This window comes from Suillus discolor, assembly GCF_016758755.1.
Source record: "Suillus discolor strain FC423 chromosome Unknown F5147scaffold_5, whole genome shotgun sequence".
In the NCBI taxonomy this organism is placed as follows: Eukaryota; Fungi; Basidiomycota; class Agaricomycetes; order Boletales; family Suillaceae; genus Suillus; species Suillus discolor.
Window position 1 is genome coordinate 721750 of NW_024541252.1, and position 23851 is coordinate 745600.

At 48.5% G+C, this 23851-nt stretch overlaps 7 protein-coding genes across 7 annotated transcripts; 5 read left to right on the forward strand and 2 right to left on the reverse strand.

The window, feature by feature from the left end:
• Positions 1-1449: 1449 nt before the first annotated feature.
• F5147DRAFT_671715 (uncharacterized protein) lies at positions 1450-3281 on the forward strand. Its single transcript, XM_041435615.1, has 8 exons — positions 1450-1604; positions 1652-1688; positions 1742-2291; positions 2346-2421; positions 2513-2610; positions 2670-2694; positions 2747-2969; positions 3029-3281. Exons 3-8 carry the CDS (start codon positions 1923-1925, stop codon positions 3054-3056), a joined length of 819 nt encoding a protein of 272 aa, XP_041298090.1. The 5' UTR covers positions 1450-1604; positions 1652-1688; positions 1742-1922; the 3' UTR covers positions 3057-3281.
• F5147DRAFT_768587 (uncharacterized protein) lies at positions 3236-3826 on the reverse strand (the record flags this gene model as incomplete). The annotated part of the gene is made up of 2 exons (XM_041440990.1): positions 3236-3741; positions 3778-3826. The coding sequence occupies 2 exons, from the start codon at positions 3824-3826 to the stop codon at positions 3236-3238; spliced, it is 555 nt and encodes a 184-aa protein (XP_041298091.1).
• A 1531-nt stretch (positions 3827-5357) lies between these two features.
• On the forward strand, positions 5358-5986 carry F5147DRAFT_567533 (uncharacterized protein; the record flags this gene model as incomplete). Its single annotated transcript, XM_041430863.1, has 4 exons — positions 5358-5433; positions 5525-5622; positions 5682-5706; positions 5760-5986. Coding segments are annotated over 4 exons (426 nt in total), but the record flags the coding sequence as incomplete, so codon positions are not given.
• A 1031-nt stretch (positions 5987-7017) lies between these two features.
• On the reverse strand, positions 7018-10133 carry F5147DRAFT_671727 (uncharacterized protein). Its single transcript, XM_041435616.1, has 7 exons — positions 10007-10133; positions 9875-9942; positions 9004-9649; positions 8171-8955; positions 7903-8120; positions 7472-7846; positions 7018-7418 (listed from the first exon to the last, which is right to left on the reverse strand). Exons 2-7 carry the CDS (start codon positions 9914-9916, stop codon positions 7394-7396), a joined length of 2091 nt encoding a protein of 696 aa, XP_041298093.1. The 5' UTR covers positions 9917-9942; positions 10007-10133; the 3' UTR covers positions 7018-7393.
• A 746-nt stretch (positions 10134-10879) lies between these two features.
• On the forward strand, positions 10880-12470 carry F5147DRAFT_304120 (alpha beta-hydrolase). The gene is made up of 2 exons (XM_041429121.1): positions 10880-10979; positions 11029-12470. Exon 2 carries the CDS (start codon positions 11061-11063, stop codon positions 12336-12338), a length of 1278 nt encoding a protein of 425 aa, XP_041298094.1. The 5' UTR covers positions 10880-10979; positions 11029-11060; the 3' UTR covers positions 12339-12470.
• A 3546-nt stretch (positions 12471-16016) lies between these two features.
• Positions 16017-18029, forward strand: F5147DRAFT_671741 (uncharacterized protein). The gene is made up of 2 exons (XM_041435617.1): positions 16017-17468; positions 17515-18029. Exons 1-2 carry the CDS (start codon positions 16398-16400, stop codon positions 17641-17643), a joined length of 1200 nt encoding a protein of 399 aa, XP_041298095.1. The 5' UTR covers positions 16017-16397; the 3' UTR covers positions 17644-18029.
• Positions 18030-20593: 2564 nt separating this feature from the next.
• Positions 20594-23318, forward strand: F5147DRAFT_604698 (uncharacterized protein). Its single transcript, XM_041432308.1, has 7 exons — positions 20594-20873; positions 20934-21002; positions 21054-21226; positions 21278-21573; positions 21631-21927; positions 21982-22183; positions 22239-23318. The coding sequence occupies exons 1-7, from the start codon at positions 20740-20742 to the stop codon at positions 22886-22888; spliced, it is 1821 nt and encodes a 606-aa protein (XP_041298096.1). The 5' UTR covers positions 20594-20739; the 3' UTR covers positions 22889-23318.
• The last annotated feature ends 533 nt before the right edge of the window (positions 23319-23851 follow it).

The following is a 23851-nucleotide window of genomic DNA, read 5'->3' on the forward strand; positions in this document are numbered from 1 at the left end:
CGTGAATCCCAAAGACGACAGTCTGATGTTGAGGCAGATGTTGTCGAAGTCGAAGTCGATAAGGGTTCGGAATGGTTCAGGAAGGCCGAACCAGAACTGGACCGTTTGGGAAGAGCTAGAACCGAGAACCGTTTTCCGGTCCGGTTCTAGCTGGCGCAAGAACCATGGACTGAACTGCGGAGAACCGGACCAAAAGTCCGGTTCGAACCATGGTTCTGGACCGGACCGCGGCAGCACTAGTACTTGGAGGTATTTATTCTTTTCTTGAGGATATCAGTAGTGTTTTGATGTTTTATGTGGGTAGAAGGATCGTAGCTTCAGAGGGTGATCAAGCCTCCTACGACAACAACCATAGTAGAGAATAGAGTTAGAGCTTAGAAATCAAGATCAAAAATATGTGGTGTTATGAATAACGTTCACACATGAAGGAAGTTGACTTTGGGAAACTTAGGACTCGAACAGGGATAATCTGACCGAACTAAGCATTTATTTGGGGGTAAAGGATCAACTGCCCTACCAGTAGATATACGAGTGTTTATATACTGTAGAGCCTGGAATCAAATGGAGTAACGACGACTAAAAAACTAGCTGAGTAAGAAACAAACATAACTACGAATAACGGTTGCCATCATTGATATGATGGCTCTTTTTAGTGAGTGTTACACTCTAGGCCTGAACTAGAAAAGGGAATTTATTTCAGGTGCACATCAAGTGCCTGGACGTTGGGAGTTGACACAGTACTAGTGGCACTTTACGGTACCTCATCATTCATGGATCCGGAGTCAGGGACCTCTACAAGTCACGACACATGTGACACCCAGTACTTGGGTATCACCTCGTAATGTTGTGCGGCAGCCCTAGCTCAGCAATACCCCGATGTTGGGTCAGGCACTGAAGCTCAAGTCAAACTAGACCTCCGGAGACTTTGGTCTCTAAAACCTTCGCAATAGAATATCGCTCGAAGAGTCGAAGATAATGAGTGGAGTTGCCTGACTGCCGATTTATAGTCAGTTCCATGTTTTCTGCGACAAGCTACCAGTGATGACTGTGTACTGCCACAACAACGGGATAACGGCGCGGATAGAACCGAACCGAACAAGATCGGCATTGAGGGAACTTCTAAGAATGAGACTAGTCTCAGCGTGATGTAAGCGGTGGAAACGAGGTATAACTTATTAACAAATGAATCTGTGGCTGAGCGCTGAATCGGGTATTGAAGGTGGTACTGTAGGACAAGTGAGAGTAGCATATGTGCCGAGCAATATGTATATGGATGTACAATTGTCCCAACTCTAAATGGTCATATGGGCCCCAAAAGCTGGTGACAGGCCTGGCTATCACGCGTAAGAGTTACCGTCGAGATCTAGAAGAACGAGGCACATGTTTACAGCACTGCAGACCTTGACCGGATGCTCTATTCTAAAATGTTGTCGTTTGGGACCTGGCCCGAGCGCTGCTAAACTTCCTAAACCGTACGCAAGCGCCTAAATGAACTTGGCATTATGATGGTCCTTAGGTTTCTTTTCCGACATATGTTTCCATTAGCTACTCACAAGCCGCAGGAAGAAGAGGTCGACAACACCTTCCCGAGAACGAAAATCGAGGTATGAGTTGCAATTCGTTAATGCTCGTTGTCGTAACTGATTTCAAGTATTTAAACCTGTTCGAGCCTCGATCGAGGCAACCAGGTATGAAGTTCTTACGTTACGCTGTTCGTACCTACAATCTTTCTCTCATAAAGTGTGGAGTCGGGGGCCAATATTCCGGAACGGTTATCGTTCCCGGGGCGAGCTGTGTACACAAAGCGATAAGATGCCAGCGCTCAGGAATACTCACATTACGTATAAAGTTTCTGATAGAACTCAAGGTTGCCTCGTACAAGCTTTTCCATCTTCTGACCCAATCCACATTGCGGGAGCACCATGGATCCCGAACAAAACTTGCCTAAGTTGCCTTTCATGCCCATTGAGCACTCTACTCAGCCCCAAGTCCAACAACAGCAGCCTTCGCCATCATCACTGATACTTGAAGACAACGGAGATCGTCCACAGACCCGGTCATCGGCGGCTGAGAAGCACTTACTTGGCAACGACAGTTTAGAGGGACATTCACCAGCTCGTGGTCGCAACGATCCATATGCAGATTTTGAGCCTGTCCCTCAGGCTCCTCCACCTACGAGAAGCCGGGACGGTCATATAATGCGCGGATTGTCGCGGCGCACCGTTTCAGGCCAGGCTCCCGTCAGCGCTTCTGGCCTTGGCTGGATAGTGCCCGTCGAAGAGAAACCTCACGTTTGTGTTGCTCCCCCTTTTTAGTTTACTTCGATTCTCAGCTTGAACCTACAGCGACGGACCATAGGAGAGCGACTTCGTCCAACTATTCTCCACGCGGAGAGTGAGAGGGAACGATACGCTGCAAAAGGTTGGTTAAATTGTCAACTATCACTCCTCTTCTGCTCAGTATGAGAGCACGATCCCTTATGGCTGGCATGTTCTGATGGCATTTTTTTAAGCAAAAATGACAGGCTGGGCGTTGAACGTTGCGATAGGTTTACAAGTTTTGCTTGGGGCGCTTACTACGGGTCTTGCAGCGGCATTGTCCGGTAAGCAGGTCAGTTTGAAAGTGCATACATATTATTTTACGATAAACTAACTCTCATACAATCCCAGGTTTCGATCGGTACCTCTATTCTTGGTGGGTATTCATGTCCCCTACATTCAAAACTATCCTGAAGTCCATGGCCTAGGTGGCATGTCGACCTTGGTTGCTTCCTACCTTGCTCGCGCAAGGGGATCAAATGAACCAGAACTATCTATCACTCGTGTGAAGGACCTGGATCACTTTTTAAGAGACTGCCTTGCCTTGGAAATGGACCATGGACATCAATATGGAACACCTGAAAATGGGCTGAATCTTCAACTCGAGTATCTCAGAAAAAGGTTTGAGGAACTTCTTGGAAATGCTGATGGGTAGGTCATCTCGCGCTCGCTTTGCTATGATATGTTGAAATTTGACGAACCTACTTTAGGCAGCGGAAGCTTTCCCCACCTGTTTGAGTGTACTTCTGGACTTCAATTAAGGTTCAACCCCGCAAACAAGACGGGTGACAAGACTAGTTTATGACATGCGCAACCCTCCTAGTAATTTATCTGCAAGCCGATATGTAGACCTCTCTAAAATAGTATCCAACGTCACCTTACCGTCCCGAAACACTCACCGCAGATGGTGACTCTTGCTAATATCCAAAATCTTCACTCGTTCCGTAAGCGCAGAATACAATACGATGACCGCGGTACATGATTTGTAGATAGGCACGCAGCCCACCGAGCATGATCTTCAAATCATCGAAGTTCATGTGTCTACGCATCGTGTTGACGACAGATTCGGGCTGTTCGTAAATCTCCTTCTGCATGAAGTAATCAAACTTGCCCTTCATGATCTCGGCGATTTCAATCTCGAGCGTCTCGATGTTGCGAATGGCAGGTATCTCGGCCTTATCAGACTCATCCCGGCGCAGACGGCGAATGTGCAATTGACCTTCAGCAATGTGAGCGATGTCATCATCTTCCAAGTAGAGTATGCGCTTGGTGTGCTCCACAATGGCGGAAGCGTCAGAGGCAATGAAGAATTCGATGGGTTGGGGCATGCCGTCCTCGGACATGAAGTTGCAGGACCAACGGCGAAAAACCTTGGGTAACGATGGAGGCGCCAATCGAGAAGTGGGGGAAGTGGGAACATCAACTAGAAGAGCACTTAGCGAAGGACGAGATAACTAACTCATGGCTTTCGGCTTTGGTGTCAGCTTCCGCTCCAGCAAACTCGACATTCAAGAAGTCGACTTTGAGTTTCTTGTCAGTCTTAACACCAATCAGGAGGGGCGTTAGGTCAGAAGCTCAAGTCGAACTGGACCTCGGTCTCTAGAACCTTCGCAATAGAATATCGCTCGAAGACAACGAGTGGAGTTGCCTGACAGTCAGTTCCAGGTTTTCTGCGACAAACCACCAGAAATTTCAGTGACGGCAGTGTACTGCCCCAATGAATGTAAGGGCTGACAGCGCGGATAGAACCGAACGGAACAAGATCGGCATTGAGGGGAACTTCTTCTGAGAACGAGACGAGTCTCAACGTGATTAGTAAGGACAACACTGACTCAAGGTGGAAACGATATGATGAAGGTGTGGCTGACTCGGGTGTTGAATAGCCTGAGTACATAACGCATGGGTACTGAGTAGCATAACTGAGTCTGTGCTGAGTAATATGTATATGGACGTACAATCATTGTTCCATCATACTCCAAATAATCACATCAGTGCCAAGGGAAAGCTGGTGACAGGGCTGTCGGGAGTAACGAGTCACCGTTGAGAACTAGAAGGACGAGGTACATGTTTTACCTCACTTACAGCACTGCAGGAGAATGTCCATGTCACTTGGTGGATGTTTGATTCCAAAATGTCGTGGACCTTAGTAAGCCCGAGCACCGCTATCGTGCCTAAACTTTACGCAAACGCCTAACTAACCTTGGCATTATAATGCTCAAGTTTTTTTCCAACACATATTTCCATTAGTTACTCATAAGTCGTAAGAGAAAGAGGTCGACAACACCCTCCCGAGAACGAAAATAGAGGCATGAGTACCGAGTTTCAATTTCAACTCGTTAATGCTCATTGCTGTAATTGATTTCGGGTATCTGAAATCTGTTTGAGCCTGGATCAAGGTATGTCCTTACGTTATGCTGTTCGTACCTCTTCTCTCATAAAGTGTGTCGGCAGCCGAAGTAATGTTCCGGAACGGTTGACATTCCCGGGGCGACAAAGCGATAAGACGCGCCAGTGCTCAGGAATACTCACCTTCCGTATAAAGTTTCCGATGGGACTTAAGGTTGCCTCGCACAAGCTTCTCCATTTTCTGACCCAATCCACATTGCGAGAGCACCATGGATCCCGAACAAAACTTGCCTAACTCGCCTTACACCCCCATTGAGCACTCTACCCAGCCCCAAGTCCAGCAACATCAGCCTTCGCAATCATCACTGGGATTTGAAGATAACGGAGATCGTCCACAGACCCAGTCATCGGCGGATGAGAAACACTTACTTGGCAATGTCAGTTCAGAGAGACATTCACCAGCTCGTGGTCGCAACGATTCATATGCGGCCTCTGAGCCTGTCCCTCAGGCTCCTCCACCTACAAGAAGCCGGGACGGCTCATATGATGCGCGGATTGTCGCGGCGCACCATTTCAGGCCAGGCTCCCGTCAGCGCTTCTGGCCTTGGCTGGATAGTGCCCGTCGAAGAGAAACCTCACGTTTGTATTGCTCTCCCTTTTTAGTTTACATCGATTCTCAGCTTGAACCTACAGCGACGGACCATAGAAGAACGACTTCGTCCAACTATTCGCAATGCGGAGAGGGAGAGGGAACAATACGCTGTAAAAGGTTGGTTAAATTGTCAACTATCACTCCTCTTCTGCTCAGTATGAGAGCACGATCCCTTATGGCTGGCATGTTCTGATGGCGTTTTTTTAAGCAAAAATGACAGGCTGGGCGTTGAACGTCGCGATAGGTTTACAAGTTTTACTCGGGGCGCTTACTACGGGTCTTTCGGCGGCATTGTCCGGTAAGCAGGTCAGGTTGAAAGTGCACACATATCATTTTACGATAAGCTAACTCTCATACAATTCCAGATTTCGATCGTTGTCTCTGTTCTAGGTGGGTATTTCATGTCCCCTACACTCAAAACCTTCCTGAAGTCCACGCCCCAGGTGGCATGTCGACCATAGTTGCCTCCTATCTTGCTCGCGCAAGGGGATCAAATGAACCAGAACTATCTATCGCTCGCGTGAAGGACCTGGATCAATTTTTAAGAGACTGCCTTGCCTTTGAAATGGACCATGGGCATCAATATGGAACACCCGAAAATGAGCTGAATCATCAGCTCGAGTATCTCAGAAGAAGGTTTGAGGAACTTCTTGGAAATGCTGATGGGTAGGTCATCTCGTGCTCGCGTTGCTATGGTATGTTGAAATTTGACGAATCTACTTTAGGCAGCGGAAGCTTTCCCCACCAGGGCCTATGACCCCAAATGTCTCCACTCTGAAACAGCAGCTTTCCCCACCTGTTTGAGTATACTTCCGGACTTCATTCCCGCAAACAAGACGGCTGGTGACAAGATTAGTTTATGATATGCGCAACCCTCCTAGTAATTCATCTACAAGCCGATGTGTAGACCTCTCTGAAATAGTATCCAACGTCATTTTGCCGTCCCGAAACACTCACTACAGATGGCGACTCTTGCTGGTGTCCAAAGCCTTCCTTCGCACTTGTCCACCATATCGGAGAGGGTGATCAACCCCTCGAAAATGTAAGTGATGATCCACAACAACCTCTCCAGCGCGTTACAGTGCCGCCCTGCAGAATGCGTCATTGAAGATGCCAATAGCAGTCTGAGAGACAGCAGGTGTTTAAACCGACAGAAAAGTCAAATTTTCTTTCAAGGTGAGTCGAGTGTCCACCTTACGATGATTGTACCTAAGATGTAGAACAGAAACACCCCTGCTAATCAGTAGATGCGATCTGGACAGTGACACGTTCACAAGAGCATGACTACTATGGGACCATCAGTGGTCGGGTGTGATCAAGCAGCCAAACATAAAGGTGGCAAGAGACTGACTCTAGATCGAACACAAAGTCAAGGCGGCCCTACAAGGAACCAAGGACTCCCATACTAATTCTGTAGTTAATTGTCAGATACTTGAGCTACGACTCGCAGTCATTTCAAGCTTTACGCGTACGCATTGATCGGTATTGTCAGCTTGTGTGCTTTGCGAGACAGTGTCATGAGCTTGTCTCTCTGCGCAGCGTTCAGTTGCCCTTGATACCACTTCAGTGACAGTTGGAGTTGGCAATGACAGGCAGAATGGTTACGAGTCTACGTCAGGAGCTTGTCTCTCTGCGCTCCGTTGACCTTCAGTGACATGACAATGACATACGATAGGTTTCCCATGTCTTGGAATCGACGACTGAACATAATCCACAAGGCAATAATTTCATTGTCTTACTGTACAAGTTACAACAAAACCGCGGACGTTCACTTGATCCATCATATCCTTCAAGTCGTGCCTCGTCATCTCCAAATAACTGAATCCAGCGCTCTGGTCATAAAGACAGTTGCTGAGGTATATGGTATACAGAAGGCGACAAACAAAGGGAGATATACGGTATCGGATGAGAGAGTCGTGAAGTAAAAGAAAGAAAGGTTGAAACCGTCCATGAATGCAGATCGTCCGTTGTCCAGTGCAAAACCAAATCAAGTCCGTGAAAGCGGTGTATGTGTACAGTAATTTTGAGGTGCATGATGATAACCTGAGCTAACAATACGCATGTCACGGCTGGTCATTTACTCGGTCGTGACTGACTTGGCCCTGCAGGACGAAGTGAGCGTCAAACATCAAGATACTACAACTCAAAAACTCACAAATTACGCGGGAAGTCGACGTCAAACCCGTTCTTGATGGCCAAGTGGTAGCTCAACAGCTGCAGGGGAATAATGTTCAAAAGACCTTGCAAGCAGTCCATAGTGCGAGGAACGCGAATGGTCTTCACCCCAGCCTTGATTCCGGTGTCGCCCTCGTTGCAGACCACGATAGGATGAGCTTTGCGAGCGGTTATCTGTTCGAACGCGGACTGGACCTTCGGGTATAGCGAATCCTGGGTCATGATGATGATGACCGGCATGTTCTCATCGATCAACGCCAAGGGACCGTGCTTGAGCTCTCCTGCAAGGATACCCTCCGAATGCATATAGCTAATCTCTTTGATCTTGAGGGCGCCCTCGAGGCAAGTAGCATGCCTAAAAGAGATAATCGATCAATCTTACGGTTTGGGTCATGAATGAGAGCTACTGACTGATATCCACGACCCATCAGCAACAAGCTGCGCGAGTTTGCAAGGAGGCTATTGGCAAGCTCCCGCAGGCTCTTGTCATTTTCGAGAACACTCTTGATTTGCGCGGGGAGAGCACGAAGGCCATCGATGATCTGGTTGCGGCGTTCAGTGAAGGAGATCCGATCCTCTGATAGCTGCAGCGCCATCAACATCAGTGCGATGTACTGGGAGGTATATGCCTACAAAACGTTCATGTCAGATGGTTAACAAAATGGAAAGATTTCCATACTTTGGTAGACGCAACGCCGACCTCAGGGCCAGCATTGATGTGAATACCACAGTGTGTTTCACGTGAGATCGTCGAACCGACAGTATTGACGACCCCCACACAAAGGGCGCCACGCTCCAAGCAGTACCGCAATGCCAGGATCGTATCAGCAGTCTCTCCACTCTGGCTGACAAAGACACAGATGTCATCGCGGAAGATGGGAGTCTTCCTGTCCAGGAAGTCGGATGCGAGTTCTACACTGACAGGGATTTCCGTCAACTCCTCGAAGATCGCACGAGTTGCCAACGCAGAGTGATAACTCGTTCCGCAAGCGCAGAATACGATACGACGACCGCGGCGCATGATGTGCAGATAGGCACGCAGCCCACCGAGCGTGATCTTATAATCATCGAAGTTCACGCGTCCACGCATCGTGTTGACGACGGATTCGGGCTGTTCGTAAATCTCTTTCTGCATGAAGTGATCAAACTTGCCCTTCATGATCTCGGCGATTTCAATCTCGAGCGTCTCGATGTTGCGAATGGCAGGTGTCTCGGCCTTACCAGACTCATCCCGGCGCAGACGGTGAATGTGCAGTTGACCCTCAGCGATGTGAGCAATATCATCATCTTCCAAGTAGAGCACACGCTTGGTGTGCTCCACAATGGCGGAAGCGTCGGAGGCGATGAAGAATTCGATGGGTTGGGGCATGCCGTCCTCGGACATGAAGTTGCGGGACCGACGACGAGAAACCTTGGGTAACGATGGAGGCGCCAATCGAGAAGTGGGGGAAGTGGGAACAGCAACTAGAAGAGCATTTAGCCAAGGTTAGATCGAGGGACGAGATAACTCACGGCTTTCGGCTTTGGTGTCAGCTTCCGCTCCAGCAAACTCGACATCCAAGAAGTCGACTTTGAGTTTCTTATCAGTCTTAACACCAATCAGGAGGGGTGAACCGCGACGGGCAGTCACGATCTCATTCGGGAAGTGGATAGACTTGAAGACCAAGGCGAAAGAACCCTCGAGTTCTTTCAGGACGGTCTTCACAAGAGCTGTGAAGGTCATGCGTTTGTCAGGCCGAGAGTCGTAGACGTATTTTGTCAGAATGGCGACCGCCTCCGTGTCAGTGTCAGACTCGAACTTGAAGCCACGCTTCTGCAGGACTTGCCGAAGAGCTATGGCGTTGGTCACGATACCATTGTGCACAACGATGAACTCGTTGTTCACATCAGAGCGAAGGGGATGGCAATTGGCAACGGAAGGAGGACCATGGGTTGCCCAACGGGTGTGGGCAATAGAGACCTGGGATATCACCGTCTTGGTGGTGTCGATGTTGGACTCTGCAATACGCTGCCGTAAGCCGGCAACCTTGCCAACCTCCTTGAAAAAGACAATTTCGTTTGTCTTGTCGCCATCGATACCGAGTCCAGCAGAATCATAACCACGGTACTCTTGACGAGCTAGACCCGTGCAAAGAATCTCCAGGATCTCCTTACGATCCTGTAGGTGAAGTTAGCTTAACGTAATATCAGGGAACACGTAATGAAACCGCGAAGCAAAGGCTGTAGGTAAGGCTACTAAATATGGCAACCCAATCATGGTGACATCTCAGTCGAAATTGCTCCAAGGCTCTCAACATCGCGCGCGGAGTTGTAGAGACGAAGAGAATAAATGCGCCACCACGATGCAGAAGCCAGAAATAGCTTGCATCGGAAAGAAACTTGCCTTTTCTTTCAAGAAGTTGCAGTAGCCAAAGATGCCGCACATTGTGATTCTAGGGTAAACAGAGGTGTCTATATGCGCATAATAATGGTATGATCAGTTTATCAACACCATAGATAGTGAGCTCAAACAAACCTAATATAAAGGAGGGCTGGCGTCAAAGGGCGTTGTCGAGGTCGGTGAACAAGAACAAAGCTTGAGTGACGCGGTTTAAGTACTCTAATTGTGGGTCAAGGGTGCGACAAATAATGCCAAATAAATCGGACGTGGCGGACAGACACACAGCATCGGTTAAGTTTCAGAGCCTTCAGCGTGATGGAGGCTGCGCAACTTGAAAAATGTACGTCCAAGCCTTTCGGTTCAAATACTCAGGCGATTTGATTGAGGCACGCACTGTGATCTTCCCAACTTTGCCGACCACTATCAACGCTTATTCGTCGCTTCCGTGCATATAACGTCTTACTCAAGCCTCATCACCATCCTTTTCATCGCTTCTGAACTTCTGGTGCGTTTTCAACCAGACGCGTAGCACGATAGTTTAGGTATTCCTTGCAATTGACGTGTTGTAATTAGGATCGCCTCATTCATTTCTGAACAGCGCCCCCTGCCAGAAATAGAAGATTACAATCAAATTACCCTCGTAACGTTGTTATTTCAAGACGATCATTTCACAGGTTGCATCATTTTTGCTGCGCAGCAGATAAGAATATGTGACAGGCTAAACATATATCGAGTTCTACATTGCCATGCCAGTGCAACAACCCAAGTTCGTTCGGGTGAGTCGAGTTATATATGGCGTGTCCTGGATATTGATGGCCATATTTCCCAGGCATACTTACTAAGGCCCTAGGGTACATTGCATGCATGTCGGATTGAACAATCGCATAGGGCATGTGCATGAACATATGACTGACAGCAATCAGGCTGTAGCTTGTATTTGTCGTGTTTGCGCCCGGGCTCATTAATCGTTAGTTGATCCAACGTGACAAGTTCACTTGAGGCCAATTACGTATTGAAGAGGACTGACGCCGCTTGTCTAATCTTATCAACGGGCATCCGATTGAAGTTCTTGGATCCTGTACATTCAACGAATCACCAAGATTGCAATGTAATGACCTCCTTCCTATTCACTGAACCCTGTGACTGACTGGTGAAAGATTTATTGGACAGAAATACTCATTCACACGTCATGAACACAAAATTAGCGCCAGTCGGGTTACCTGACCTCCCTCCTCAAATTACATCTCGGTACATCACTTTGAGCGACCGCGATGGTCTGAATGTCCATATCCTGGAAGCGTTTCCAGATACAAGCAATCATTCGAGCACACCCTACCAGTTGATCCTTCTTCTTCACGGCTTTCCGGAACTTGCTTACTCGTGGCGCAAAGTCTTGGTACCCATTGCTAAGGCTCACCAAGGTTATCATGTTGTCGCCCCTGACTTGCGTGGTTTCGGGCGAACAACGCTGTCAAGATCCGGAAGCGCCAGCCAAGTGCAATACGAAGATACGCTTTCCTCGTATCATATACTCAACATCGCAGATGATGTATGCTCCCTTGTGCGAGCGCTCGGATATTCATCTGTTGCAATGCTCGTGGGGCATGACTTTGGGTCTGCTCTTGCGGGACACTGCGTTGTGGCGCATCCGGAACTATTTGCATCGGTCGTGTTCATGAGCGTACCCTTTGGAGGTGCCAGTGGCCAACTTTGGTCTCAAACGAGTAACGAGGGTGGAGATGATAAAGCGGAGGGACGCTCCGTCGTTTCTGACATTGCCACTACGCTCGCTGCACTCCAACCTCCGCGCAAGCACTATACGGCATACTTTTCTACTCCTTCAGCCAATGCGGACATGCTTGGTAAAGGAGGAAAGGATCTGTACGATTTTCTTGGCAGCTATGTCTACATGAAGAGCAGCAATTGGGATGGAAATAATGCACACCCCCTACCTTCTGCATCTTCACCTTCACCGAGCATTAGTGAGCTGGCAAGGGATCTTGCTACTCTGCCAGAGTACTACGTCATGCCACTGCACGAAAGCATGCCAGACGTCATCGCTCGTCATGTTCGCATGGATGCCCAAATCACATGGCCCAGGGGTGACGAAGTCGCTGGGGGAGTATACGCTGCTGAATTCGGCCGCACTGGTTTTCAGGGCGGGCTTAATTATTATCGGAGCGCACTGTCACCTCCACCCCCTGAGCGTATAGCCCAACTACGCGCTCTAGCTGGGCAACAAGTGGAGATGCCTGCGGCGTTTATATCAGGGGCTAGGGATTGGGGAGTGTATCAAATTCCAGGGGCTGTGAGGAAGATGCGAGAGGTGGTGTCTAGCAGCGCAGGAGGCATGCAAGACGAGGATTTCGTTTTGATCGAGGGCGCAGGCCATTGGGTGCAACAAGAAGCGCCAGAGATTCTGGTACGGGAGCTTGTGAGGTTTTTAGGAAAGGTGAAGGCTTTGTAGGTGTTGTCGATGCAAGTTTGGGGCAACGAATGGGTGATGATCGCGATCATTGTCTGCTTTCTTTTTTGACGTGTTAAAAGGCTCGTCGGCAGGGGTAGAATCGGCTGTCGATGGATGTACTACGAGGAATGTAAGTTCAAGCTTTTGCTCAAGTCTGGGATGGTGTTCTGGATGTCACGGCCGTAGCCACGGCCCCAGCGGCCCGCATGCTCCCCAAGCCCGGAAACAAGTAGAAGATCGGAAAAAAAACACCCATCCGGGCCATGGCAACTTGTTCACCGCTGTCCCAAGCGGACATCTTCGGTCAGGATCATCTCCCAGATGTGACTAGACCCTTTGCGTGCTGCACGCAACTTCAAAATGAAACGACCTCGTGGTCACCACAGCCTAGGCTAAGTCTCCTTTCTTCATTCAAACAGGAACCACATGCTGGTGCTCGAGTCACGCTAGACAATGGAATGTTGAAAAATTCAGATATAGACGCGTTGCCAACTTGCGTTAAGACATTTTTCAATGCCGTAACAGAACAGTACTATGTCCCGGTGAGATCGCAAGGTTACAGCGAGTTTTTCTTGGAATAAAGCGTCATCCCACATGCGCCCAGCAGCTAAAACAGCTCAGCTGTACAAACGTATTCGCGTGGTGACCTAGGACGAAATCACTGGCATTATCACCGCATCATGTGCTTCCAGATTCCAACAGCTAGATCAGCATAGCTGTACAAACGCACCTGCACGGCACCCGTGATGTGAGTACGATCCTCTAGCAGCGGAGTCTAGCCTAAGCTGACCAGATACAGGATTGAAGGCTAAGCAGCGATATCGGAAAAGAGTGTATATCCGGACGACAACTGTACTTATGCGCTGCAACGTTCAATCCGTTTGTTCTTCGTGATCCGCGGATGCCGATGAATGATCTTTGATCTTTGATATCCACGACCAGTACTCGAGCTCGACTTTTGTTGAACTTTGAATCTTATCGTGAAATTAGAGTTTGACCGTTTTCATCACGTGACCGCGACGGATGGATTGACATGGTCACAACCTCGTCTCGGTCAGTCATCACCTTGGTTGCTAAGCTCTATTCGAGGCCAAAAAAGCAAACTTTCAAGAGTAACGGCGTGTCAACGCGTTAAAAATGAACTCGCCAATTGCACAACGAGTGGGCCGAGGCTCAATATATTTTGCGCGGCGACAACCTCGGAGCGAACGCCAGGATCAGATATCTGCAACGCCTCGAACTCCAACTTAAACTAACGCCTATCGAGGCGGTCGTAAGGCTCGGGAACGGATCCTTGCTCAGACTGATACGTGATGCCCGTCGGCTTACGGTCATTGTGCGCGTCAACGCGAACCCGCCAATTGCACAACGAGTGGCCCGAGGCTCAATATATTTTGCACCGCGACGACCTCGGAGCGAACACCAGCGTCAGATATGTATCTGCAACGCCTCGAATTTTACCTTAAACTGACGCTCATAGAGGCGGTCTTAAGGCTCTGGAACGGGTCCTTGCTCAGACGCTGATACGTAACCACAGGATGACCGTCAGCTCATGGACATTGTACGCGTTAAAGATGAACCGTCCACTTGCATAGCGAGCAGCCCGAGGCCCAACCTTGCGCTGCGACGACCTCGGAGCGAACACCAGCGTCAGATATATATCTGCAACCTCCAACTTAAACTGACGCCTATAGAGGCGGTCTTAAGGCTCGGGAACGGGTCCTTGCTCAGACGCTGATACGTAACCACAAGATGACCGTCAGCTCACGGGCATTGTACGCGTTAAAGATGAATTGCATAGCGAGCGCCCCGAGGCCCGACCTTGCGCCGCGACGACCTCGGAGTGAATGCCAGCGTCAGATATACAACATTAATATTTGCATGCCTACTGGGGCGGTATCCAGACTCAAGAACGAGACCTTGCCAAGTCAGCTTGTACACAGCATCTTACAGACTCGAACCAAAGGCGCCACGACAAATTCACTCCTCCCATTCACAGGAGGCTTCCTTACTCACAAACGTTGAATACAAGTCACACAACGTTCCCTGCACCTTCGGATAGTATTTAAAAGACAAATCGCTGAAAGCGGACTGCCATCTGCCAAGCAATAACACAGCACAACAGAAGCTTCGATCCGGTTGAAATTCCAAGCTGTGTTCATGACGCACTGAACGGCGCTTCCTAAGACGAAGTTAATCAATAATCGGTGTCTCGTGTCGCAGCCATGCGTGCTAGAACTTGATCCGTATGCGGAACAAATGGTGGGAGACCAGGTAACGTCTTAGAGCACAATGTATCGGACGTGTATTCGCCGCTGGGGCTGACGAGAGGCAGACACGTTTGTGTAATAGCTTCCCATCGAATGATTTTTTTTATTGTTTTTCGTAACACAAAGTATGAGTGAGTCAGCAGAGTTATTTTCCGCGGATCTGAATGGCATCAGGTACCCACAGGTCTTGTGATGGCTCCTGAAACTCCCCCGGAGGTTACGAAACAAGGAGAGAGATATCAATCTGTGGTGCAAGGGGGGGAGGAACGGCATCGGGAAGTGAGTCATGCTTAGAGAGTTGTATGGTCCGCGGGGGCCTCGAGGATGCTTAATGTGGAGAATGCTGATCATTTTGAAGGACTGGCGAGCATCGCCGCCGACTTTCAGGCACCTTCGCGCCGAATAAGGCGGGTGGGGATAGAGTACAGATTTACTTAGATAGGGACGATGGTGGAGGTAATGAAAGGACCAAATTGAGATTGTGAAAGAGGATCGTGATCGGCGTAGGAACCAAAGATTACGGCAGGGAACCACGGGATATGTTGTTTACAATTTTGGTGGATTATGTCCGGGAGATAGAGTATGGAGATAAAGTATCGAGAATAATAGCGTATGTGAACCACCACATGGGAGAGGATGATATCCGCGGGTGGGGGCAACACGTGAATACACGGCGCGAAGGACACGGATCGGTTTACGGTCGACTGTTGATGTCAGAGTAGAGGTCAAGGGTGATCGATGCGCAGCCCGCTGGAACCCTGGGGCTCTGCGGCGGCATGGTTGACCGCCGATCCGAGCACGAGGGGTGCACATGGATAGTTGTCGGTATAGTACCGGTAGTTGGAAGGCCGAGGGCGGCGGATCACGGGAGGGTATCTAAGACTCGGTCAAGGCGGGAGTACTCTGACGAACGTGAAGTGGCACGACTGGGCATGTGGCTAATGCATGGCAGATCTTTACATGATTGGTTGAGGGGTTTGGGTTAATGACCGGGTTGATTCGAGAAAAAGTTTATGAGAAGTTATCAGATGACAGCTAAAGAGCCAAGATCGAAGATCTCGTGACAACTAATTGATAACGATGTGACAAGTCACAGGGTTTGGTTCAAAAGATGATCTGCGCTGAAGAGTGTCGCTGAACCGTATCGGTATCACGAAACATTGACACTCCGTTGATTGTCAGATAGCAACCTGTGCCTCTCGGAACGCGATCCGAAATTTTAACGTAGATCGCGCATACGTAAAGGGCAGAACTTGTTGATGATTTTATGTGTTTCGACAAGATTGGGCGTCTATAGGAGTATCGGTAAACATCGGACACCGGAGAAGTATTACCAATTAGGCAATTTTACTTTAGACGCTCGTACTATGCGGATCCCAAGACGAACACTTCCTATTATGGATACCGACTTGACGGTGAGGAGGGAGTACATTCTGCAACCAAGAGGCGTATTAGACCGCTAGTCCCGGGGATATGATTCAATTGGTAAGTTTCCGGTCTATAAAAATGTTATTTTTTTCAATTTTATATATACATGAAATTCCGTCACGGCGAGGGCTTGTTGCCCAGAATGTATTGACAGTTTTCACACAAGATACTTCCATTCGGTCGTGCCTCTGCAACGAGTTCGATCCAGATTTTAGATCTGGGCGCCCTGCATACGCTCCTCCGTTCTTGATGTATACAGATCTCATTCCTCCCTCTTCTTCTTTCAAACTTCATTTTCCGTTCGTTCTTATACTCCACCCAACTTCACAACTCTCTCTCTTCAAAACTCCCAACTCCCCTCATGTCGTTGGATCATTATCCAATCCTCACTGACAGACGTTTTCAACACTCGGACAGGCAGTCTTACCAGTTACATGATTTAGCTCCTCCTCAGTGGAACTATCAGTCCAGATCACAAAATGAAATCCCTCCTGATTATTCCTCAAATTCTTCTACTTGGAACGTGAACTTGCTCAATAATTGGTCTAATGATGTCCTACCTTCTCCCTCTCCCTCATCATCATACGGCCTCAATCTCCGTCATCCCGGTTCCGGTCACACTCCCTATCCACAATCCGTCTACACCGAACAATCCCAACGTCATTTACAATCTTCATCTTCATCCGGATCATCCTTTGAACGCCAAGCAATCCAACACCGCTCTCCATCAGCAGCTTCTTCTTTCAAATTCGACGATTCTTCATGGGGTCCAACTCTATACACCATGGATGACAGAAGTACTCCATCCCATTCCATACCACCCACCGTCATCAGCACATCTCCTTCAGCACGTGCTTCTTCAAGAGCTTCATCATCTAGGTCTCCTCCCGTGAAGCTCGAACAAGATGAAGTTTCAAGCGCCGATTGCTTTGTCATGGAATTCGCTACCTCTGTCCCAGCTGCACAGGACAGTGCCTCATTGGCTCCCCCAACAGAAGTACCCTTGCGCGCAACTCAAGCAAGCAAGGCAATGCGCAAAATGATGGGCGTGTTTCGCCTCAATCCATTCTCAATGCACGAGGGTGGTGGTCAGGCAATGAGCACCTGGATGGGCGAGGATGCAGGTCCACTGGACGAAGAACCTCAGGTTTTCGAGTTTCAACTCGACGTTGGCTACCGTGACTCTGATGAAGAGCTCGACGAACAACATCCTTCCCATCTTCAGACTCTCGTCGAGGTCCCAGAACCCGTCCCAGATGAAAACACGAGGTGGGCGGAGGGTGACGACTCTGACCTCTCATACCCCTCACATAACAGCTGGGCTACCAACGACCATTCCTACACTTTGCCATCGCTTAGGTCATATCCTCACTCCCCTTCACTCTCTTCTGCTTCATCACGTAAAACGCCCCTGGATATGTCAGCTTCAGAGGTACGCTTCCAGCTGATACCGACCATCATTTACTAATCGCTTGCAGTATTCTGGCACATATACACTCCATGGCTCTGGCAGCTGCGGTTCTTCCACGGATAACCTTCCGTCACTCTCGTCCATGGCGCGACGCTGGTCCATTCCTGCCAATCTACAGGCACCATTCATGATATAAAGTACACTCACGTTGCATTACCATCACGATTAATCAAAGCGCCGAAGCGCTCAAGTTTTGGGTAACATTTTCACTGTCGCAGCCTTTACGCACTTTGTCGATGGCCGATCTATCCCATCTAAAGGTTGCCAGAGTGGTTGATCCTTGCTTTGCTCCTCACGTCTTTACTTTACACTGTCGCATTTTCTTGTTCTTGATCATCCTTATTGTCTTGGGTCGTTCTTCGCTCACGGACAGAACTTCAAATCAAATTTCTGGCAGGTTGGAACGCATGTAATATACTCTGCAAAATCATACGATACCTATGATATGATACACAAATATCGCAATTATTGTTCATCTTGTCCTGATCGCACACCGTAATTCAATTGGTACTTGTCGTCACCGGAGCACGCACCCGTGTTTGACATGCTTCACGTCACTTCATACTAGCAGTATCTCCGCCACCGTACCATTAGTAGCATGGCTAGTTCGCTTCACGACTCAAAACCGATCCTCTCGCCGTGTGGCGAACCCTGATCTAAGGGTCCTGTGCCCAACCAGACCAAGATATGCACCATAGAGTCCAGACTAGCTCAGAACCGACAATGAGGTGGTGTAAGATTAATTTTCATTCATAAAATTGAAATTATAAATATCTGCGTTGCGTATCGTAATGTATGCATGTCGTGTTGTTCATGCCGCCGTCTGTCGTCAAGTCCGTTTCTCCGTGTGTGTACGGCACCACGCGCTCGTGAGAACGACCATTTTGGTAAAGGTTTCAAGTTCATACTACTAAGAATTTCTCTCCTATATTCACTCTCCAACAGAGTATTGCATTTCAGAAAAGGAACGGTCCCAGCGCCAATCATAACAGCGGAGAAGCACACGGACTTACTATGTAACTATGTATCCCTGACTACTTATTCACACAAACATTGACTCGGAAGCATCAACGCGTTCCAAGGCGGTGCACTCCGACTCATCTAGAACCTGGGGTAGATCGGTCGATGCGGCCGCAATGATTTAGAGAGCGACTAATGTTGAACCCTCGTTTTTTTTAACTTCTGACCGGTCGACCTAAGGCCCAACGGACTCCCACGAGCATTGGTTATTTGTCAAGCCATGTAGCACATGAAACAATACAACATGGACTGACCGCTGACATAGGGCTACGCCCCACGGGGACAACAAATAAGATTGACACCCGTCAAGGGTCCCAAGTTGCGAAGCCGGCGTGTTCTGCAACGTGGGGCGTAAGCTTGGACTAATTCGTTGTTGAAAGGGATTGCGGTGAGTCTTCAGAGTTGTGTACCGAGCGTCTGGTGCCGAATTATTCAGCGATCTTCTATCAAGCTTCGATGGAGCGGTATCGCCGCTTGCCGCTGCGTTGAATTCTAGACACCTGCGATAGTTTGATGGTGTGCGTTCGAAGACTGTTTGACCGGTCATACATCCTCATTGAAGCCCATGAAGATCTGGGGTGGCACTGAAATTGAACACAACACGCGCTCCGTGATTTCGAGAATGACATAGAAGGCACAGAAAGCTAGAAGTTCAGGGAGAAAAGATGGGACATTGCAACGCTTCTTAAAGGTACGGAGCCACACCTAAAATAGAGTGGAGTCAGTTACAGACAAGCTAAACTGCAATCTGGGAGGGTATCTACCCACCCCACAGATTCGAGGACTTGCGACGAAGCCAGAGAGGACGAGGAAAGCCGGAGGGCGTTGCACTCACTCCCCAATAAGCTTCGGTAACTCAACAAGTTACCTTGCATGCCTAACTATCAGCACGACTTTACGCGAAGTCAGCCAGTTCGTCATGTCGTGTGAACAGTGGCGTAGAACTAGCGGCCCATAGATGTCAATGACATACGCCAGATCGCTGGTGATTCAGTGCCTCGAAACACTCACGATAATAAAGATGCGATCTGCTATTACAGGCAGGTAGCCGTTAATGCAACGGACGATGATAGAGTCTAGGCCAGCCAAGAAGATCGTAATCATTACCAACGGAGTTGCTTACAGCTGATATATGTCATTCAAAAAAGGGGGGCACAAGGAGCCACAAGGTCGCCTGAGGTCGTTCAACAAAAAAGCTATTGGTGAAATAAACGAAGAGACATACCTCGGTGGCAATTTGTGAGCAATAAAGAGGGTGGTGATATGCTGCCGAAATCTGGACAAAGGTGAGCCAAAACATGAGTTACAGTTGATCGAAAAGTGACGAGACCAAGGTTGAAAGAGGATATTTATTTCTAGCACCAACGGTAAGTGAAGCGGTCACATCGGGCAATCTGGACGATCAGTTGTATATTCAAGTCTTGGATTTTTCGGGTCGGACGGTCGGATATCCTAGGATCGAAATATTCTGCCCCATCGTCGGTTATCTCGCGTTTTTAACGAATGCCGTAAATGTCTCACTGACTAACTTTTCGCAAGTAATGTCGCCTGACATGCCGACAAAAAGGACTGAAAGTCGCAGGCGTCGACTGTTAATAAAGCAACTGTTTAGTCGTAGACGCGCACATAATTTTTTCCCCACACCTCAATACCCTCTGGCCCAGTATCGAGCGCGGGCGCAGTTCTTCTTCATGCTGGCTGCTTCTTGAGAAGCAAGCATTCCTTTGAGATCGATGTCAGGGAGTACCCTAAAGTCAGAGTACTAGGCGTGTTCCCTCTCTTGTATCACGAACTCCGAGGAGTCTTTGTCAACGTGTCTCTACCAGGTGTTGTTCCCGTTATGGAAACAAGTCCTTGCAGATGGAAAAAATGTGCTATAAGGTCAGATCCAAGAGAATGCGGTAAAGCGGTTGGTGGTGGCAGGAACGAAAGAGGGGCTTATAGTTTTTCCTTGAACAAGGACTCGAGGGGCAGAAAAGGGCATGTTCGGGCAATCGGACCGAGAATTTGGCGGAGAATTAAAAAATCCGCCACGCGAGAGCCACGAGAGCCGATGGCCACGAGATCTGTCAAAACAACCACGACCACGCGAGCGAAGCAATCCGAGCTATTGGTAGGTAGTCTTGTCAGCAACATATATCACTTGCCACCTCTTTAAGTACTTCATATCTGCTCCTTATTTTCCGCCATCGCCATCAAGTTCAGCTCGTTCATGCTTGATAACGAAGAATACTCTCATGGACGTCGAAGGAGCGTCGACGTCGGCGGTTTGGCGCTTGCACTCGAAAACCAAGGCTTGGGTCATGGGTGGGGTGGATGGGAAGAGGATGAGCAAGGAGAGACTCGGTAAGCCATAATCTCGTATCTTTTTGATCGGCGAGGGTTCTTACTAGTGTTTGATAATAGCTATGCCGAACTACTTAGCGATATGTACAACCACACCCAGACTACCGTCAGCCATCATGTACATGACATGTAATGTCCTTCTCTGTCACACTTAAATCTCTTAACCGATCCCTTCATCAGCTCTCCAATCGTGATACCTGCCCATACGCGAGCCCACCTCATCAAATCTCTCGATAGTTGGCATTTCGAGCCGCAGAACCTACCCGAGGAGGAAGTCCTATTCTGCGCGCAAATTTTGTTTGAAAGTCTGTTCCGAATTGAGCATATGCGAGAGGATATAGGCGTCTCCCTCGGTCAGCATCATTTTTGTCTCCATGTGACGACGTCTCTTATCACTCCGACAGATGATATCTCCGTGTTCTTGAAACATCTGCAGCCCCTATACTGTGGACATAACAGTTATCATAATTTTCAGCATGCTGTAGATGTGATGCAGGCCTCCCAGGCCTTCCTGTGTGCAGCAGGTGTCGTACCTCCAGTGTCTATATTGTTGGATAATGACAACTGCACATGGAGACCAAACAAACTGGGGAAGGAACGACGCCTCGCATTCGATCTCAGCAACACATGTCTTTTTGCTCTCTACATTGTTGCCATTGGCCATGATGTAGGTCATCCCGGATTGACAAATATGTTCATGGTATGATTGATCTGCACAGCATCTTGCAAAAAAATACCAACTGACATCCATCCACAGAAAAATGCCAAGGCGCCGTTATCCGACGTGTATGACAACAAGTCAGCTCTTGAACAGATGCACTGTGCCCTCCTCATACAAGCAATGCGGCACCATGGCCTGGGGAAACTCTTGGATCGACCAGACTGCGGTTTTAGGAAAATGCTTGCTGGTATCGTATTGGCTACGGACATGAGTGTCCACTATCAATTCATCAGAGATTTTCAATCACTTGTGGACGGTAGAGAATATTCTTTGGATCGGCGCCGATTACTGCTTTGCCAGGCAATAATAAAGTGTGCGGACATCAGCAATCCTGTTCGTTTTTTTTCCATATATATTCTATATAATTCTAACTTGTATGTGGTGTAGAGTCGACCGCCCGGCGTCTCGCATTACTGGGCAAATGCCTTGATGGCTGAATGGACCTATCAAGCATCACTAGAGAAGCGCTGGAGTTTACCTCCATCCGTCACGCCTTCCGAATGCCAACTAGACCAAGTCCGAGGACAAATATTTTTCATCGGTTCATACGCCAAGCCACTCATGGACCTTGTTGCACAAGCTGTTCCTGGTATTTTGCGTTTTGCTGCTGCCCTTTTACGCGCCTAATATGTCTACTGTTCCAGAAATGGAGATATTCGCTTGTCAGTGCACTACAAATTTAGCCATGTGGGTGGCCCGCAAAGAAGTTCTGTCCTCCTCATCTGCAGAAGATTCTCCTGTAGTCATGCCATCCCTTCGCCCTCCTGAAGATTTCATCACTTGCTTTCCCCTCACTCTCCCCGCATTCGTTCTTACAGCTGACGAGCCTCCTACCTCCGGCGAGTGGCATTCTACATATCCGCCCTCAGATTCCTCATCATCATCGGATTTTGGCTCTGATGTTCACGTCGATCCCCTAGTGGTATTCCCATCCCTTTCACCCCCTGCATCCCCCGTGCCATCCGTATGCTCGTCTTACGCCCCTGCTCCGCGTAGTTCGTCATCAAGTCTCGCAAGCAATACTAGCGATGCTACACAAGCGATGCGAGCCGCTTATTCAGCGAGTGTGCGGAAGAAGAAAAGTTTCCATCACCGGTACTCTTGGAATGTATCCATCAACTCTGGATCGTCCACAGGTATCTCAAGTCCCCCACCATTACTTGCCACCATTCCAAAAGCTGCATTATTGCTAACTGAGTCCACTGCGTCAAACGGAGCTACCGTCACGTCAGTGACTGCCATGGTGTCATCCCCCGTAGGTGGTGAGAATAACGGAGGACTGAAGGTGCCATGATCTCCCAACAAGGGTGCCACATGGTCCACGCGGCCACCTCGACTGTCGGCACCACATTTTGCGCAATGCATTTGACATGCGACAATGACATGACTCATGTCCGGTGGAGGCTACCCGGGCTCGCCTTGATTCGCGTCATAATTCTTGGGCTATCGAGCAATCGCCGATAAGGGGGAGATAAACAGGTGTTAACTGTGTTAATTCACTCAATTCACCTACGCTTTGTCAAGTTTGGGTCTGTTCGTTTACTCTTCGTGCATTCGATCTTCTATTCCCTTTTTGTTGTTTGGCTTACCAGCCCCAGCTTCCTTGATTAATATACTGGCGGCTTATACTACATACCATCATACCAATGAGGCTACAGCGGATGTCCACTGTACGATATTATTCATCATAAACTATTGATTGAAGAACGGGAATGATTTCGGGCTCGCAATATCTCGGTCTCGGAGGGGTCACTGAGTTCAAATAAGTTTTTAATTTTAACGAAGTAACGCAATGTTAGGATTGTGGGCGCGATGGCTCCCCGCAAACACATGGCCAGGAGCAGAAGAAGATTAAGTATATTGAAGCTAAAACGCAAATAAAGCACAAGGAGGTCATTACGCAACATGTGGTAGCGGAATTCAGTAATTTCTTGATCAGAGTACATCTTCATTCACGTAAATTACTTGTACGTAGATTCACACTAAAATAAAATATTATATTCAAATTACGGAAATGATCACATGCAAAAGCGCTCCAAGTCATTGTCCCGTCTTTAGATAAATTCAATCAGCTGCAGGGACACGCCCCGTCAATGTCGAGAGAACGTACTAGCTAATAGAAGAGGAGACAAATGACTAGCCCACTCCCTTTCAGCGTGCCTTTCTAAACGCGCTTCTGTGGGTCATCTGAGGCCTCCGTGCACTCCACCCAGTCAATCCCCGCTTCCAATGTCAGGAAGTGCACTTCCACGCAGGG